General features: G+C 44.7%; 1 protein-coding gene across 2 annotated transcripts in view; it reads left to right on the plus strand.

Annotated features, from left to right (window-relative positions):
- The window catches only part of STXBP5L (syntaxin binding protein 5L), a 255,306-nt gene that overhangs the window by 140,939 nt on the left and 96,372 nt on the right, over positions 1 to 17,995 (plus strand). For both annotated transcript variants that reach the window (XM_009906530.2, XM_054163231.1), the window contains exon 7: positions 10,194 to 10,277. In XM_009906530.2, coding sequence (XP_009904832.1) covers positions 10,194 to 10,277 — 84 coding nt within the window. The remainder of the gene's footprint in view (positions 1 to 10,193; positions 10,278 to 17,995) is intronic.

Raw genomic sequence — 17,995 nt, forward strand, 5'->3', positions numbered from 1 at the left:
AAGTCTTGTTCACTGGCCACAGCAGAAGCTGTCAATAACCTACTGTGGTGGCTTGAAGTTACCCCCAGCATTAACTTTAGCCAAACTAACTCAGTTAGAAGCAAATGAAGCTGTATTTTCAAGCAAAAACTACACTCTACAATGGAATGCAATGAATATGGGCAAAATATACAGGAGTTACAATATTATACAGCAAATTAGCAAATAACACTGAAACCCCCCTGGTCAAAAAGAGACCAGGGAAGTTGTTCCACTGCCTCCCTGCCAAACCTTTCTCCCCTGTAGCAAAGGAAAAGAGGAGTTGAGAGAAAGCAGTGTTATCTTCTCCAGGCCAGCCAGAAGCATTGTTATTTCCTGAGCAAAGCAGAGCAACCAAGAAGAGAAAAGAAAGGAATGAGAATGGAAGCGAAATGTTGATACAGCTTCTTTTTACCCCAGACTTCCATCCAATTAATTTGTTTAGAACAATCTTTTGTTTTCCTTTTTACACCCAGTAGTGATTTGTTTATATTTTTCTATTTCTCTACTCAAAGTCTGCAGCTAAATTGTGAAGGCATAGCCTAGACCTGCCACACTGTGGCCATTTGACGCTGTGCCTTTAAGAAAGGGGCACACTGGCTAAATGTTTATAAAAATATTTTGGTATTCTAAACGAATTTCATTGGTAGGATTGTGGGAGGTGAGATTGTTAGACCCAGGGTAGCTGGGACTTTCTCTCAGTCTTCCTTCCTTCGCTGTCCCTCTCGGCTGGATCTGCTTCTGGGATTCTGGCCAACTAAGATAAGATAGTAACTCCTGTGCCAGGCCTTTCTTCCTTTCCTGCCCTGTTAACCATCCACATCTCTTTTATACCTCTTTTGGGGGAGAAGGGAGGTAGGGGGGTGAAGGGGGCACAGGGGGAAGCCCCCTCTGTGGGGGGTCTGGTTTCTGGTTGAGTTTATATGCTGTATATTCCTGTATATATTGTAAAATCCCTGTATTTGTTGTGTTACATATAATCTGTTTCCTTGTAAAGTATACTCTCATTTCTCCGACTGGGTTTAGCCGTGGTCTCTTTCTCAGTGGGGGAGGGAAAGCAGAGCCTTTCCTTTCAAACCACCACACACTCTTTTTTTTATTGGCGCCCAACGTGGGGCACGAGCTACCTAAAGCTGACTGGGTGGGAAGAATGTGTATGATACTAAAAGCAGAGATGGTGTTGTGAGTGAGTGTCTCTTACAGGAATGTCATGCACTGTGACTCAACAGAGATTTAAAATATGTTGACTTCAGCAGAAAGAGGGAAGATGAAATGGCCCCAGGAAAGGGTGTTAGAGGAGAACTTGCTTGGAAAAAACCAATTGCTTGTTGCTCAGAGAGTATATTCAAGACTGATGAAGTACTAGCATTCTAACAGCAACAACAAATGGATTGCTATGAAGAACAGACATGGGTAATATGGGGGGAGGAAGATTAGAAAATGTAAGTCATACTGAAACCATCCCTGTTGTTTATATCACTGAGAGATTGAGAGTGGTAGAAACAACAAATTGGTGTTAACAAAATACTTGCAGCTTGGTAGAATGGGAGCTCAATAGTGTTTGGTGTTTACAAGAAGGCAGCAGTAAAAGGTGCACACAGATGTAAGAGAAGACACAAACACTGAATCCAAAGGTGCACACAGATGTAAGAGAAGACACAAACACTGAATCCAAAGACGTGGCTCTAGATCAAAACATCCAACAGTAGAGACAAAAATTAACCTAAGGTTTTCAACTAAGTCTCATTAAACTTTGGTTGAAAGAATGAAGGATAAAACAATCTGTTGTCAGAATGGGGAATTGTGAGTAAAATACATCCTTTGAGACTTCAGCTGTGTAGCATAGTCATAGATGACCTAGAAAACCAGTGATGCAATCAGGCTTACTGGACATCAGGAAGCCACGAAATTCAGCAGTATAGTGGCAGGTTAAATACTATCTTTTGTAAGATTTCAGTGTAAATGAAGGGAATTGATGTGTAGAGGGGGAAATATTTCTGACTTTAATATAAAACAGTCAGTCTGAACCGGTCATTTCTGTTTGATATCAAGAACTTTAAGTGATCATTGGTAGTTCAATGAGTATGTCAACTCAATACTCCATAGCGACCAACAAAGAAAGACAAACTCAGGCACTGCCTGGATAAGAACAGTGGAAAAAACAGGACAATTGCATAAGTGCATGGTTGAATTGCTTGCTTATTACTGAGTATAATATTTGTCCTTCTCTCTCAAAAATAACATAACACAATCACAGAATCACCAAGGTTGGAAGAGACCTCAAAGATCGTCAAGTCCAACCTGTCACCCAAAACCTCATGACTACTAAACCATGGCACCAAGGGCCACGTCCAATCCCCTCTTGAACACCTCCAGGGGTGGTGACTCCACCACCTCCCTGGGCAGCACATTCCAATGGCTAAGGACTCTCTCAGTGAAGAACTTTCTCCTCACCTCTGGCCAAAACTTCCCCTGGTGCAGCTTGAGACTGTGTCCTCTTGTTCTGATGCTGGTTGCCTGGGAGAAGAGACCAACCCCCACCGGGCTACTACCACCCTTCAGGTAGTTGCAGACAGCAAGAAGGTCTCCCCTGAGCCTCCTCTTCTCCAGGCTGAACAAACCCAGCTCCCTCAGCCTCTTCTCATAGGGCTGTGCTCGAGGCCTCTCCCCAGCCTTGTTGCCCTTCTCTGGACACATTCAAGAGTCTCAATGTCCTCCTTAAACTGAGGGGCCCAGAACTGGACACAGGACTCACATTGTGGCCTCACCAGTGCTGAGTATAGGGGCACAATGACTTCCCTGCTCCTGCTGGCCACACTATTCTTGATGCTTGCCAGGATGTCATTGGCCTTCTTGACCACCTGGGCACACTGCTGGCTCATGTTCAGCCAGCTGTCAATCAGCACCCCCAGCTCCCTTTCTGTTTGGCAGTTCTCCAGACACTCCAACCCCAGCCTGTAGCTCTGCATGGGGTTATTGTGGCCAAATGAAACTCAGAGAAGGGGCAATTTTTTCTCTAGGAGATATGGCTGAGACAGCATTATGGAAAAAAGCTCAGTGTAATTCTGAGATTGAAAATCACAGTTGTTATAAAGAGGGCAGAAACAGTTCATTGTCTCCTTCAATACAAAAGTATACCAAAGGAAGCTGACAGAAGTCAGATTCCAAACAAGCCAATTAAATTATTTTTCAGATGTGCAGTGAGTAGAGGCTGTAAAACTTTTTCCAAGTGGTGCTGTGGGTGCTGCAAGTGTTTACTGGTCACAAAGGAGAAACGCTGGCACCAGAGAAAGTGCTTTGAGAGTTACTGAAGAGGTTTGCTTGAGTTCCTTTAAAAGTTGAGGTTAAACAAAGTCATACCTAGCTGTGGAGTTGGCTGTCTTTGAATGAGAAAATTGCTTAGGCTGAGAGACTATGAGAGAATATGATAAGCACTTCTCCCATATTGCTCTCTGATTTTTACTCTTGACTATTTCAGTATAAGACTCTGTGATATGCAGACCTTTTGTTCAATTTTGCAGAGCTGTTTTTAGGTAATAGAGCTGCTTCGAGACAGGTTTACATACTCTGCTTAGCTTCTCAGCCTCAAGTTATCCAAAAACCACCTAGAGATGGTAGGAGAAAGCTAACTCCTTGCATCACTTCATGGTGGGCAGCAGAGGAAATTATTATTTACCTATGCTTCAGGAACTAAATGGTGGGTACAAATCAGTCATAATCATTGTTCAAAATACAGATCTACTTGTACTCTGCAAGTACAAGGGTGTTGTACTCTGCAAGACTGCAGTGGTATATCCTGCTCTGGGGTATCACAGATTTTATTACAGACAGGATAGGACAGGATAGGATAGGATGGATTGGAGTGGAGTGGAGTGGAGTGGAGTGGAGTGGAGTGGAGTGGAGTGGAGTGGAGTGGAGTGGAGTGGAGTGGAGTGGAATAGAATGGAATGGAATGGAATGGAATAGAATAGAATTAACCAGGTTGGAAAAGACCTTTGAAATCAGCAAGTCCAACCTATCACCCAACACCAGCTAATCAACTAAACCATGGCACCAAGCACCCTATCCAGTCTCTTACTAAACACCTCCAGTGATGGTGACTCCACCACCTCCCTGAGCAGGTGGAGTCCAATGGCCAATCTGTCTTTCTGGGAAGAACTTCTTCCTAACATCCAGCCTAAACCTCCCCTGGCACAGCTTGAGACTGTGTCCTCTTGTTCTGGAACTGGTTGCCTGGGAGAAGAGACCAACCCCCACCTGTCTACAACCTCCCTTCAGGGAGTTGTAGACAGCAAGAAGGTCTCCCCTGAGCCTCCTCTTCTCCAGGCTAAGCAACCCCAGCTCCCTCAGCCTCTCCTCACAGGGCTGTGCTCCAGACCCCTCCCCAGCTTTGTTGCCCTTCTCTGGACACCTTCCAGCAACTCAACATCTTTCCTAAACTGAGGGGCCCAGAACTGGACACAGGACTCAAGGTGTGGCCTAACCAGTGCTGAGCACAGGGCACAATGACTTCCCTGCTCCTGCTGGCCGCTGTTCCTTATCCAGGCCAGGATGCCATTTGCCTTCTCAGCCACCTGGGCACACTGCTGGCTCATGTTCTCATTTCACTGAAGTAAATATGTAGCATTCTCCTACAGGCACCGAGTGGTTGAGAGCCCTAAACCCCAGATAAACATTTCCAAATCCAGGGCAATAATGAGATCTCTTTTTCAAAACCAGGAAAATTTGTGTGCTATTTATTCACCTTTTAAGAATTCTTTATATTCCTAAAAGTTCCAGTTTGTATCAGTGACTGATGACCACTTTTTCTGTGCCAGAAGAGTGAAAGCAATTCCAGAAGACTCTTGCCATTCAAAATCTTTCTAGAGTGCCCTCCAGGCAGACTTTGCAGACAGTCTCTTTTATGAATTTAGCAAGCCATGGCTGGAAGACAGATGACAAAGAGAATCTGGGCACTTAATGTGTCACTTAAGAACAATTTGGGAACCTAGTGATTATGTTCATGAAATATAACTGTGCCAAATCAGTGAGTAAGTGTACATTAGGAACAGGCAGAAGTGCACAGACATTTATGAGCAGCAGAACTGTAGCAAACATGATTTTTTTTTCTTGCTGACACAGAAGAGGACATTAACTGCATCATCTGCAGTTTCCCAGCAACTGGAGAAAGCTTAATAGGGAAAGGTTTAATGTTATTAACTATTAGCTGGTGGACTAAACATCCTATCTCTGAGTCTCTGTTCTGAGATCTAATAACATCAAGGCATCTAAATACAGTGTGCATTTGGCAGGCTTGGGTTATGGTGTGGTTTTTTTCCAATCTCAGCTGTTTTGCACTGCCAGGACAAGTAAGTGGCTGGCTGGCATGTGCTAGGATGGAATTAATTGAATGCAAAGGAGCAATCTCCCTCAAACACCATAATCAAAAACATTTCATGAAGTTAAATCAAAATGTGGAGCAACTCCACTAGACTAAGAAGATCTTGCCAGAATTCCTCCCTTCTTCAAATTGTGTCATCCCTGGAGGTGTTCAAGAGGGGATTGGATGTGGCACTTGGTGCCATGGTCTAGTCATGAGGTCTGTGGTGACAGGTTGGACTTGATGATCTTTGAGGTCTCTTCCACCCTTGGTGATTCTGTGATTCTGTGTCCAGCCTCCTTCATGATTCTTAGCCTAATTAAGCATAAGTCATTAAATAAGGTGCCAGGAAGCACAAGTTGAAGAGAAATCTTAGAAGGTTAACTTCCTCAACTCTTTTAACACGTTTTTCTTATTTGTCTGTGTTTTCTCCTTCAACAGAATCTATGGATGTTTTATTTTTTTACTTCATATATCCTATAGATCTCTCAAGTGCTTCCCATGGCCAAGAGGACAGAGAATATTTGAGTTTCCTATGGTTCAGAGAGGTTAGAGGTCAGAGCATCATAAATGTACAGGCAAAGAGACTAATCACATTCTCTCAGCTGGAATTCTGGCTGCAGTATCACACCATGGTACTGGTGGTTTAGCAGCATCTGAGCAGAGAGAGAGAGAGAGATTCCTGCCTGTGCAGCAAATCTGGTTATTTTTCAGCTCCTTCCCTGAATTCACATCACTTGGTAACTTGTTAGTGCTGTTGTGCATTAAGCATTTCAGCAGTAGATCAGGTGGAGTGCTGTCTCTGATAGGAGTTATTTAACCTTTCAGTAATTACCTGCAGTGTGGTATCTGTGCCAGAGAGTGTGACAAAAATCGACAGACAAGCCTGCTTCACTAGGGAGAAAGGCTGATTATGAAACAGGGTCACATACTAAATACATTTCTATGCCTTCCCTTTCCTGAATATTTTTGTACAAAAGCTGAGATGAAAAGAATTCTGGTAGATAAAAACTGAACTCAGCTGGTTCGATACCCAGCTATAACGCACTAGTGCAAGTGCTTGTTGTGATAATGAGAAAGCCACTCTGAAAGCAGCAGGCAGAGAGGGACCTGGGGGTACTGGTTGATAGTAGCCTGAACATGAGCCAGCAGTGTGCCCAGGTGGCCAAGAAGGCCAATGGCATCCTGGCCTGTATCAGGAACAGTGTGGCCAACAGGAGCAGGGAAATCATTCTGTACTCAGCACTGGTTAGGCCACACCATGAGTCCTGTGTCCTGTTCTGGGCCCCTCAGTTTAGGAAAGATGTTGAGTTGCTGGAAGGTGTCCAGAGAAGGGCAACAAAGCTGGGGAGGGGTCTGGAGCACAGCCCTGTGAGGAGAGGCTGAGGGAGCTGGGGTTGCTTAGCCTGGAGAGGAGGAGGCTCAGGGGAGACCTTCTTGCTGTCTACAACTCCCTGAAGGGAGGTTGTAGCCAGGTGGGGGTTGGTCTCTTCTCCCAGGCAACCAGCACCAGAACAAGAGGACACAGTCTCAAGCTGTGCCAGGGGAGGTTTAGGCTGTATGTTAGGAAGAAGTTCTTCCCAGAAAGAGAGATTGGCCATTGGAATGTGCTGCCCAGGGAGGTGGTGGAGTCACCATCCCTGGAGGTGTTTAAGAAGAGAATGGATGAGGTAGTGATTACTGACTGTAATTCAGGCATTCAATACACTAACTATAAGTAATTCCTAGATTAGATAATACAACTCCACATAATGAATATTCTCCTGGCAACATAAGGAATCATATTTAGCAGGACTTGGAGTTTTCCCAGGCTCTTTTGTAGCAGTATTGATGTATCAACTGCATTGAACTTGGAAACAATGTGATGCTTTGTTTAGCAGTGCAGCCAAGTTTCATTTTTATGACTTACACAAGCTAAAGTAAGCAATGGCAAAGATGCTAGTAGGATCTCACAGACTAAGAGATAGACTTGTCATTCTTCTGCTCAAGTTCTTACCATAGAAACTGTAAATCCTTGCCTACATTCTGTTACCCATGTGTCTCCATCCAGAGAGGGAAATAGCCTCAGTTCTTTTGAATATTCCCATGCTGCGAAATGAGAGGCACAAACCAGGCCAAAATATCAACAGTTAGGCTATTTATCACATAAATAAAGTGGAGGGATCAGAAGGGGAGAGAGAGAGAATAGAGAGAGAGAGAAGAGGGAGAGAGAAGGGGAAAGGAATTATATTACCACATCCCTCACTCCCATAACACAGTTTGAGTCTGTGGAGGAAAGGTGCTGCAGGAGATGTTGGGTTTGTAGAAGAAGGGTGCTGAGGCTTTGGCTGGAGAAGAGAGGTGGTCCTCTGAGCAGTCTCTTCAGCTCCATGAGTTGCAGCAGGCGGAACTTAGGACACGGAGAGAGGGTTCTGCATCTTCCAGGCTCCATGGTGATGTCTCTGTCATTTTTCTCTCCTGGTATTCTCTCTTTCCTCTTGTGTTTTCCTTCTCAGCAGCATTGTCCTTCTCCTGTGTTTCTCTTCATTTGCATTTTCCTTCCTCTGTGTTTTTGGTTCTACTGAACCAGTAGTTGCTCAAGTCTTTTATACAGTTTTTAGTCCTTAGGTATGCGTCTAAGTATTGTTCCCCAGGAAATCAGGGACCAGGTGGTGAATCCATTGTGTCACCATCCTCCCTTTCTGAGGTACCTGATGGGTGGAGATGATTTGTCTTATGCATATTCCCAAAGGTACCAATAACAGCAGCCTCGGCCCATTGTTGTCAGGCCAGCTGTGGTCCAGTGAGCAGTGTTATCTTTGCACCTTCCCAATAGTCTTTCCAGTGGTTCTGCCCAATATACATCAGCTATTGTCTGGGCAAGCAGCAAAGGTGATTTTATCTTTGTTGAGTCACATCAGGAGTGACAAGCTTTAGTCTCTCACACCATGTCTTTATGAACAAAGAACAACATCAGTTATCACTGGCAGTTGCATAAAATATTCCACAGCAGAAATATCTGAGTCAGTTTGGACATTCCCAGTCTTCATATCCAGGACAGATTGTTAGGATTGGGCTCTACAGGAAGCAATTTCCAGGACACAAGGACACACTTCACATCTACCATCCATAAGATCTGACATTAATTGTGTACAAATGAAAAGTATAGTGCCAGATCAATAATTCTGTCATTTTCATTGTGTTCATTCTGCTTTTCCTCCTGAGCACTGTGCTTCTCTTTCACCTTTTGACAAATCATCCTCACTGGTGTTTCTTAGGTGTGCATGATGATGTGACTTCTAGAAGCAAAAATTGGCATACCAATTCATTCCTTTTCAGTTTCTAGGAAATCAAGTAATTTATTCTCTGCAGGAGTTGTTCAACATGTTTTAAAGCAATAGGAGGCAGAAATTACAGGAATATGTGTGGCAGAATGAGAGTTTCATCTGCCCACTCTTTGGTTCAAAGTTATTTGAGTGATCTCTTAGGTGAAAAACTGTTTGCCCTCCAACAGGGGCAAGGAAGGTAAGAAGAAGGGCTGAGAGGAACATGGTACAGTCTTATTTTCTCAGTAGCTTCACAGTCATGAAGGCTGTCCAGGCACATAATCTTGCAGAGGAAAGAAAAACAAGAAACAAAACAAATTAATAATAGGAATATAAACTCTTTTTTTCCTTCCATATTAAAACTTAAGTTGTCAGTAATAAAAAGTAATTTATATTGAAAAACTATTTGAAAGGATGAGGGCATTGAGTCCATCATCAGTAAATTTACAGACGACACCAAGCTGGGGACAGGAGTTGAACTGCTGGAGGGTAGAGAGGCTCTGCAGAGGGACCTCGACAGGCTGGGCAGATGGGCAGAGTCCAAGGGCATGAGACTGAACACATCCAAGTGCCAGGTTCTGCACATTGGCCACAACAACCCCATGCAGTGCTACAGGCTGGGGTCAGAGTGGCTGGAGAGCAGTCAGGTGGAAAGGGACCTGGGGGTACTGGCTGAGAGTAGGCTGAACATGAGCCAGCAGTGTGCCCAGGCAGCCAAGAGGGCCAAAGGCATCCTGGCCTGCATCAGGAACAGTGTGGCCAGCAGGAGCAGGGAGGTCATTCTGCCCCTGTACACTACACTGGTTAGGCCACACCTTGAGTCCTTTGTCCAGTTCTGGGCCCCTCAGGTTAGGAAAGATGTTGAGTTGCTGGAAGGTGTCCAGAGAAGGGCAACAAAGCTGGGGAGGGGTCTGGAGCACAGCCCTGTGAGGAGAGGCTGAGGGAGCTGGGGTTGCTTAGCCTGGAGAAGAGGAGACTCTGGGGTGACCTTCTTGCTCACTACAACTACCTGAAAGGAGGTTGTAGACAGGCGGATGTTGGTCTCTTCTCCCAGGCAGCCTGCACCAGAACAAGAGGACACAGTCTCAGGCTGCGCCAGGGGAGGTTTAGGCTGGAGGTTAGGAAGAAGTTCTACACAGCGAGAGTGATTGCCCATTGGAATGGGCTGCCCGGGGTGGTGGTGGAGTCACCATCATTGGAGGTGTTCAGGAGGAGACTTGATGGGGTGCTTGGTGCCATGGGTTAGTTGTTTAGGTGGGTTGGATTGGTTGATGGGTTGGAGTGGATGATCTTGAAGCTCTCTTCCAACCTGGTCTATTCTATTCTATTCTATTCTATTCTGTTCTGTTCTGTTCTATTCTACGTGTAGTGGAAACTACAGATTTGGCATTGCTTTTTCTAGTGCTTATTTACTTGTAAAAACTCTCTTAAAACCATGGAGATGTGCTGATAATTGTATACATACACCATTTGATCCTGAAAGTATAATTGTGTTTGTTTCCCTTCTGCAGCTATTGATAGGCTACGAAAACGGGACTGTAGTACTCTGGGACTTACGATCCAAAAGAGCTGACCTGAGAGCTTATTATGATGAGGTAAGCAGTTTCCATCCGTTCAGAAATACTGTTGTTCAGCAGTTCCTCATATGTCTCACCAAACAGAGGGATATTTATCTATCTATCTATCTATCTATCTATTTATTTCTCCCAAGGCATGGCTTGTTCTGGGAGTTCTGTTTGTGCTATGCCTTTGAACAAGGTATTGACAATAGAAATCGAAACATGAAACCTATATTGTAACGCATTAGGGCTGTTGTGAGCATGCTTCAACACAGAGTCTCTTCCTCTTGATTCTGATGAGTTTGCCAGTTTCTGTGTGGGGATCCTTACTGGTACAGAACATAGCAATGAGCTGACCTGAGATACATCTACATGAGGAATACATTGAGACTCTTGAATGTGTCCAGAGAAGGGCAATGAGGCTGGTGAGTGGCCTTGAGCACACGCCCTACGAGGAGAGGCTGAGGGAGCTGGGGTTGCTTAGCCTGGAGAAGAGGAGGCTCAGGAGAGACCTTATTGCTATCTACAACTACCTGCAGGGAGGTTGTAGCCAGGTGGGAGTTGGTCTCTTCTCTCAGACAACATGTTCCAGAACAAGAGGACACAGTCTCAAGCTGTGCCAGGGGAGGTTTAGGCTGGATGTTAGGAAGAAGTTCTTCATAGAAAGAGTGATTGGCCATTGGAATGTGCTGCCCAGGGAGGTGGTGGAGTTGCCACCACTGGAGGTGTTTAGGAAGAGACTGGATGAGGCACTTGGTGCCATGGTTTAATTGATTAGATGGTGTTGCATGATAGGTTGGACTTGATGATCTCAAAGGTCTATTCCAACCTGGTTAATTTCTCTTCTCTCTTCTCTTCTCTTCTCTTCTCTTCTCTTCTCTTCTCTTCTCTTCTCTTCTCTTCTCTTCTCTTCTCTTCTCTTCTCTTCTCTTCTCTTCTCTTCTCTTCTCTTCTCTTCTCTTCTCTTCTCTTCTCTTCTCTTCTCTTCTCTTCTCTTCTCTTCTCGTCATCCTTTCCTCCTCTGTGGTTCCTTGCTGTGTTGTTACTCTGTCTTGTACAACTTGTGTTGGTTTGTTATCACCTACTGAAATAGTTGCAAGGTCCATAGTTTCTCTTTAAAAGGGTTGTGTGGCTAGCCATTGCACTTTATTCCAGACTTTCAGTCTCCTCATTGGTAATGTTCCAGATCTTCTAGGAATTCCCTAGGGAGCCCCTAAGAAGGGCTCCTTTTTAAATCCTGGGTTGTATAGCTTTTGTGAGTTATAAGTTATTATTTTGGTATGTGCCACTTTATATGTGGCCATGACCCAAAGTTTTCAATCCTAGACCTCTTCCTATGGATTGCTCACCTAAGATCACAGCTCAGAAAACATAATTCCTGCTCCACTTCGCCATTCTCTCTGACCAAATGAAGGTCTCTGTGCCCCATTATGTTTGACTAACCTCTCAGTATCATCCTTCTGGTGCTGAGCCAGCCACTTGCAATTGCAGGGTCTCTGTGAGGTCTCAGATAAATTACAGTGTCTGTGTCTTCACTGAATACTGGAGTGCCCCTTTGAGTGGGATCTGAATGAAATTAATCTAGCCTCATTTTTCTTGCTAGCCTTATGCAATTTTGAAACAAATGTAGTCATCCTATTTGATGGTGAAAGAACTGCAAATCTCATCTAACTCACCACTTCCTCTTCTGACATCTCCAAGTATTGCCAGATGAGATGATCTCTTCTGGCTTACCAGTGGAGCAGATACTTAAATTTAGTATCAAAAATTTGCTCTGGCACCAGGTTTCTCCATTAACACTTGGTGCCTGCTGTGAGAAAATTTATTTTCTTCTCTTTGATGCACTGTGAGTGTTCATTACCAAGGCAATTTCTTTCTTCTCTGAAATCTGCAAATAGCTGCCTACCTTGGTAATGTCACTCAAGATCAATGTTGGCACCCTCAAGACTCCGTCCAAGTGCTCATCCTTTCACAGGATCCAGCCTCAGCTGGATTTCTCCTGTGTTACCCTGACAGCATTGGATTTCAGGCCCCCCCATACCAGCTGCTGAGAAGGAAGCTCTATTGTTATTCAGAACTGTAGAACCTGTTACTGTGCAGCACAGAGGAGAGAAGTCAGCAGCTAATATTTTTATACAGAAGAGTGAAGGAGGCTGGTAACTGATTTTCTATCTACAAATCTAAATATTCTTATATTCTAAGTTCAAGATGGGCACTATGTCTGCTGGCATTCACTTGTTACAGAGAGGAATAGTTTCATATCTCATGAGTTTAAAGATGTTTCTTTTCATACAGCCAGACAAAAAGCTTTCTTTATCAATGAGAATCATTGTTAAAAGGTCTTCTCCATTCAGTTTTTTCTTTTCTTTCTTCTTCTTTTTCTACAAGTAGAGGACACATAGCTCAGATGGAATAGGTTCTCTTTATTTGCAACTTGAGCAGTTGCCTAACAGAAGGATCATGAAGTGATAATGGCTCTCAGTCCATTAGGACCACTGTGAAATCTTGTTCATCATCTCTACAACTACCTTAAGGGAGGTTGTAGACAGGCAGAGGTCGGTCTCTTCTCCCAGGCAACCAGCACCAGAACAAGAGGACACAGTCTCAGCCTGTGCCAGGGGAGGTTTAGGCTGGAGGTTAGGAGGAAGTTTTACACAGAGAGAGTGACTGCCCATTGGAATGGGCTGCCTGAGGAGGTGGTGGAGTCACCATCATTGGAGGTGTTTAGGAGGAGACTTGATAGGGTGCTTGGTTGCATGGTTTAGTTGGTTGGGTGGTGTTGGATGATAGGTTGGACACGATGATCTTGAAGGTCTCTTCCAACCTGGTCTAGTCTAGTCTAGTCTAGTCTAGTCTAGTCTAGTCTATTCTATTTCTAGGCTACATGGCATTGCCATACCAATGTGATGCTTCACATCACGTCCTATTTCCACACATGGCTGCAAGACACATGTTGCAGACATCTCCTCAGGATGTGTGTCATCTTATGACAGAAGCTGAGTTGTTTCCTACAGTATTGGCAAGATCTGTCCAGTACAGAAGTACGCCCTTTTGTTTTCCTTGCCATGGACACTATGCTCCTAGAATAAGAAGCTCACTGAGACACTCCAATAGCTTCTAAGTGGTGGAGCTGAAAACTCTTCCCCCTGTGCACAGACCTACAATTGCAGTATTTACAGCCGCTTTTCTTACTCCACCTTCCATAGGTCCTGAAGGCTGGGAACCTTTCATAGATAAAACATGTCTGCTCATTTCAAATGAGAGAGCATCTCAGCAAGGATGGAAAAGGTTGTACAAGTTGCATTACCCACAATGCTCTGCTTGGTCTTATAATCTCATAAGTTCCCTATAAAGCTTTTCCCTAATACTTAAGAGTTTGCTCACCAGAGCTAAAACTTGTAGCAGCTGAAAGTAAAAATCTCTCTTTTAGCCCACTTAAAGGCTTCCTCAGGTCATCAACTCCTGATGCAAGGAGTTCCTATGTTTTCTTCTCTACTGTGTCAAACCTTCTGAAGAGATGAAAACATTCTCACCTGTGAAATACCTAGTCCCAGAATGGAGCTTGAACCTGCTGCTAAAGAGTTTTGTGTCTGTTCTTCAAGATGTCACCTGTATAACATGTTTATTGATGATCTTGTCAAAGATATAAAGTGTGCCATCAGTAAGTTCATAGATGACATCAAATTAGGTAGGAGTGTTGATCTGCATGAGGGTAGGGAGGCTCTACAGAGGGACTTGGATAGATCGGGTCAATGGGCCAACGTTAATGGGATGAGCTTCAACAAGGCCAAATGCCAGGTCCTGCACTTGGGTCACAACACCCAGCACAGTGTGGCTGGAAAGCTGTCTAGCAGAAAGGGACCTGTGAGTTCTAATTGACAAGCAGCTGAATATGAGCAAGCAGTGTGCCCAGGTAGCCAAGAAAGCCAATGGCATCCTTACTTGTATTAGAAATGCTATATCCAGAAGGAGCAGGGAGGTGATTCTGCCCCTGTATTCTGCCCCTGTACACTGTACTGGTTAGGCCGCACCTCGAGTCCTGTGTCCAGTTCTGGGCCCCTCAGTTTAGGAAGGAGGTTGACTTGCTGGAACGAGTCCAGAGAAGAGCAACAAAGTTGGTGAGGGGTTTGGAACATAAGCCATACGAGGAGAGGCTGAGGGAGCTGGGGTTGCTTAGCCTGGAGAAGAGGAGACTCAGGGGTGACCTTATTACTCTCTACAACTACCTGAAGGGAGGTTGTGGACAGACGGATGTTGGTCTCTTCTCCCAGGCAAGCAGTACCAGAACAAGAGGACACAGTCTCAGGCTGCACCAGGGGAGGTTCAGGCTGGATGTTAGGAAAAAGTTCTATACAGAAAGAGTGATTGCACATTGGAATGGGCTGCCTGGGGAGGTGGTGGAGTCGCCATCACTGGAGGTTTTCAGGAGGAGACTTGATGGGGTGCTTGGTGCCGTGGGTTAGTTGTTTGGGCGGTGTTGGATTGGTTGATGGGTTGGACGCGATGATCTTGAAGGTCTCTTCCAACCTGGTTTATTCTATGTATTCTATGTATTCTATGTGATTGCCCCCTTGTACTTAGCTCTGGTGAGGCCACACCTTGAGTATTGTGTTCAGTTTTGGGCACCTCAATACAAGAGAGATGTGGAGGTGCTGGAGCCAGTGCAGAGGAGGGCAATGAAGCTGATGAAGGGCCTGGAGAATAAATCCTATGGAGTGTGACTGAAGGAGCTGGGGTTGCTTAGTCTGAAAAAGAGGAGACTGAGCAGAGACCTCATTGCTTTACAACTATCTGAAAGGACACTGTGGAGAGGCTGCTGCTGGTCTCTTCTCACAGGTAATTAGTGATAGATCAAGAGGAAATGGCCTCAAGCTACAACTGGGTAGGTTTAGACTGGACATTAGGAAATTTTTTCACAGAAACAGTTGTCAGGCATTGGAATGAGCTGCCCAGGGAGGTGGTTGAGTCACCAACCCTGGATGTGTTTAAAGGTCTTTTGGATGTGGTGCTTGGGGATATGGTTAAGGGGTGAACCTTGTAGAATCTCAAGCTGTGCCAGGGGAGGTTTAGGGTGGAGGTGAGGAAGAAATTCTTCCCAGACAGAGAGATTGGCCCTTGGAATGTGCTGCCCAGGGAGGTGGTGGAGTCACCATCACTGGAGGTGTTCAAACCCAGCCTCGATGAGGCACTTGGTGCCATGGCGTAGTTAATTAGATGGTGCTGGGGGATAGGCTGGGCTTGATAATCTCAAAAGTCTTTCCCAACCTGGTTAACTGTGTATGCTGTGTGAGTAGGGTTATTGGTTGGACTTGGTGATCCTGAGATTCTTTTACACCCTGAACATTTCTGTGATTTCTGTGTATTTGTTTCTTTGTGGGATGATGCTTGTCATCTTCTCAGTGACATTAAGTATGAGATATCCAGGCCCTTTCAATCAATGCTTCTGTATGATGTCCTCTATAAAAGGCTTTCCTCTCAAGCTCTTGTCTAAATTCCTTCAAAAGTTTATTTCCATTGATTGGTATAAAAAGAGAGCAGACAAACAAGACAGATCCTTCAAGGGATTCTCAAGTTATTATTGATAGTTGGCAGACCCCAAAACCGATCCATCTTCATGCAAAGATTGTTGGGAAGTTTGACAGGTTGTTTCAATGCACATCCAGAGCTTCCTGAAGCAGAGTTATCATCTTTCATTTGTGCATATTTCCAGCGTGGATCTTCAGAGTTTACAGAGACATTTGCCAAATGACATTTCCCTATCTTTATCAAGTGCTATGCTGTTATGGAATGAACAAATCAGATGTAGCTCTTGGTGCAGTGCTCCTGCAGTACACAAAGGATTCTTAAGACTCAAGCAATAGCATGAAATGAGCATGGTCCTTGTTTGAAATATGGTTAAAAGAGTCCCCATGAGTTCTTTTCAGTGGAGGAGATTTGTGATTGCAAAGGAACTGAAATGGTGTTGGGGATGGTTAATTTTAGTACATGCTGACTATGACCAAAGATGGAATCTATATATATGCAACCACTGTGGGTACTGCAGAAGGAAAAGCATACCCAATCTGGAGTGATATGCTTTATGTGCATACACTGTGTGAACATTCACATGAGTCACCCACCATGATGAACTCCTGTTCTAAGCAAGTAACTGCTCCTTTTTATGTGTGTTTGGATGCTAAAGGAGTGGATCGGAACGCTAGACATATTCTGGCACAGAGAAATTAGGGGCTTGTTCAGTACACCTTTCAGTATTAGTTGTGACTCTCAGCTGCAACATCCAAAAGCAAATGTAAGTATTTCCTGCCCATTTGGGGCCAAAGTCTAGAAGGTGAATTTGAATTGCTGCTATGCCAGTTGTCTGTGGCAGAAGCATTCTCCCTCAGCTCCACACAACAGGAGGTTTATGCTGGCAGGTGGCACCTAGTAGCTGAGAGGCAGTTTAGCAAGCAGCTTGGTACAATTGTCAGTTGCTAGTTACCAGCTCCTGCTCAGACACAGCGACTGTAACCATGTGAAATGTTTCTATGTGTGGTAACACATCAAAAGCATATTCAAATCTGGCATGATAGCAAACATGAATGAGCTCATGTCAGAATTCATTTGCATAAGGATAGACAAGTGAAGCAGCGCTCCCCACAGATCTAAAGTTCTTACTTCCTGAGAGCAATGGCATTGGACTATATGAGCCATCTTTCTGTGTTGTCTTTTCTTGCTTCAGTTATAGTTTGGTATCTTCCAGGTTTTTAAGAGAAATGCTGTGCCAAACCCGCTGTGGTAGGTAGAAGTTTGAGTGACACCCATTATGTCCCTCAAGGATAAATATCTCAAGTTCCCTTGGTTCAGTTTGTTGTGTCATTATTGGCATGAGTAGCTTGCCAGCATGTTGGCAAAGTATTCACATGTAAGACACGGCAGATTCCCAGGTGGCCAAGAAGGCCAGTGGCATCCTGGCCTGTATCAGGAACAGTGTGGCCAGCAGGAGCAGGGAAGTCATTCTGCCCTGTACTCAGCACTGGGTAGGCCACACCTTGATTCCTGTGTCCAGTTTTGGGCCCCTCAGTTTAGGAAAGATGTTGAGTTGCTGGAATGTGACCAAAGAAGGGCAACAAAGCTGGGGAGGGGTTTGGAGCACAGCCCTGTGAGGAGAGGCTGAGGGAGCTGGGGTTGCTTAGCCTGGAGAAGAGGCTCAAGGGACCTTCTTGCTGTCTACAACTCCCTGAAGGGAGGTTGTAGGCAGGAGGGGGTTGGTCTCTTCTCCCAGGCACCCAGCACCAGAACAAGAGGACACAGACTCAAGCTGCACCAGGGGAAGTTCAGGCTGGATATTAGGAAGAAGTTCTTCATAGAAAGAGTGATTGGCCATTGGAATGGACTGCCCAGGGAGGTGGTGGAGTCATCATCACTGGAGGTGTTTAGGAAGAGACTGAATGGGGCACTTGGTGCCATGGTTTAGTTGATTAGATGGTGTTGGATGATAGATTGGACTTGATGATCTCAAAGATCTCTTCCAACCTGGTTAACTCTATTCTATTCTATTCTATTCTATCCTATCCTATCCTATCCTATCCTATATCCTATCCTATCCTATCCAAACATATGCATCATCTTAATTCAAAGGCTTGTTTGTGGCTGTGCTGTCCAACCTGAAGAGCTGAGTAAGGTTTTGGTGAAGGGTCACAGCCTTTTGGTTGGTTTCTTCTGATATTCCCTCTAGTCCATGAGCCATTACCAACCATAACAATCAATACACTTAT

The sequence above is a fragment of the Dryobates pubescens genome, chromosome 8, assembly GCF_014839835.1.
Source record: "Dryobates pubescens isolate bDryPub1 chromosome 8, bDryPub1.pri, whole genome shotgun sequence".
NCBI classification, from domain to species: Eukaryota; Metazoa; Chordata; class Aves; order Piciformes; family Picidae; genus Dryobates; species Dryobates pubescens.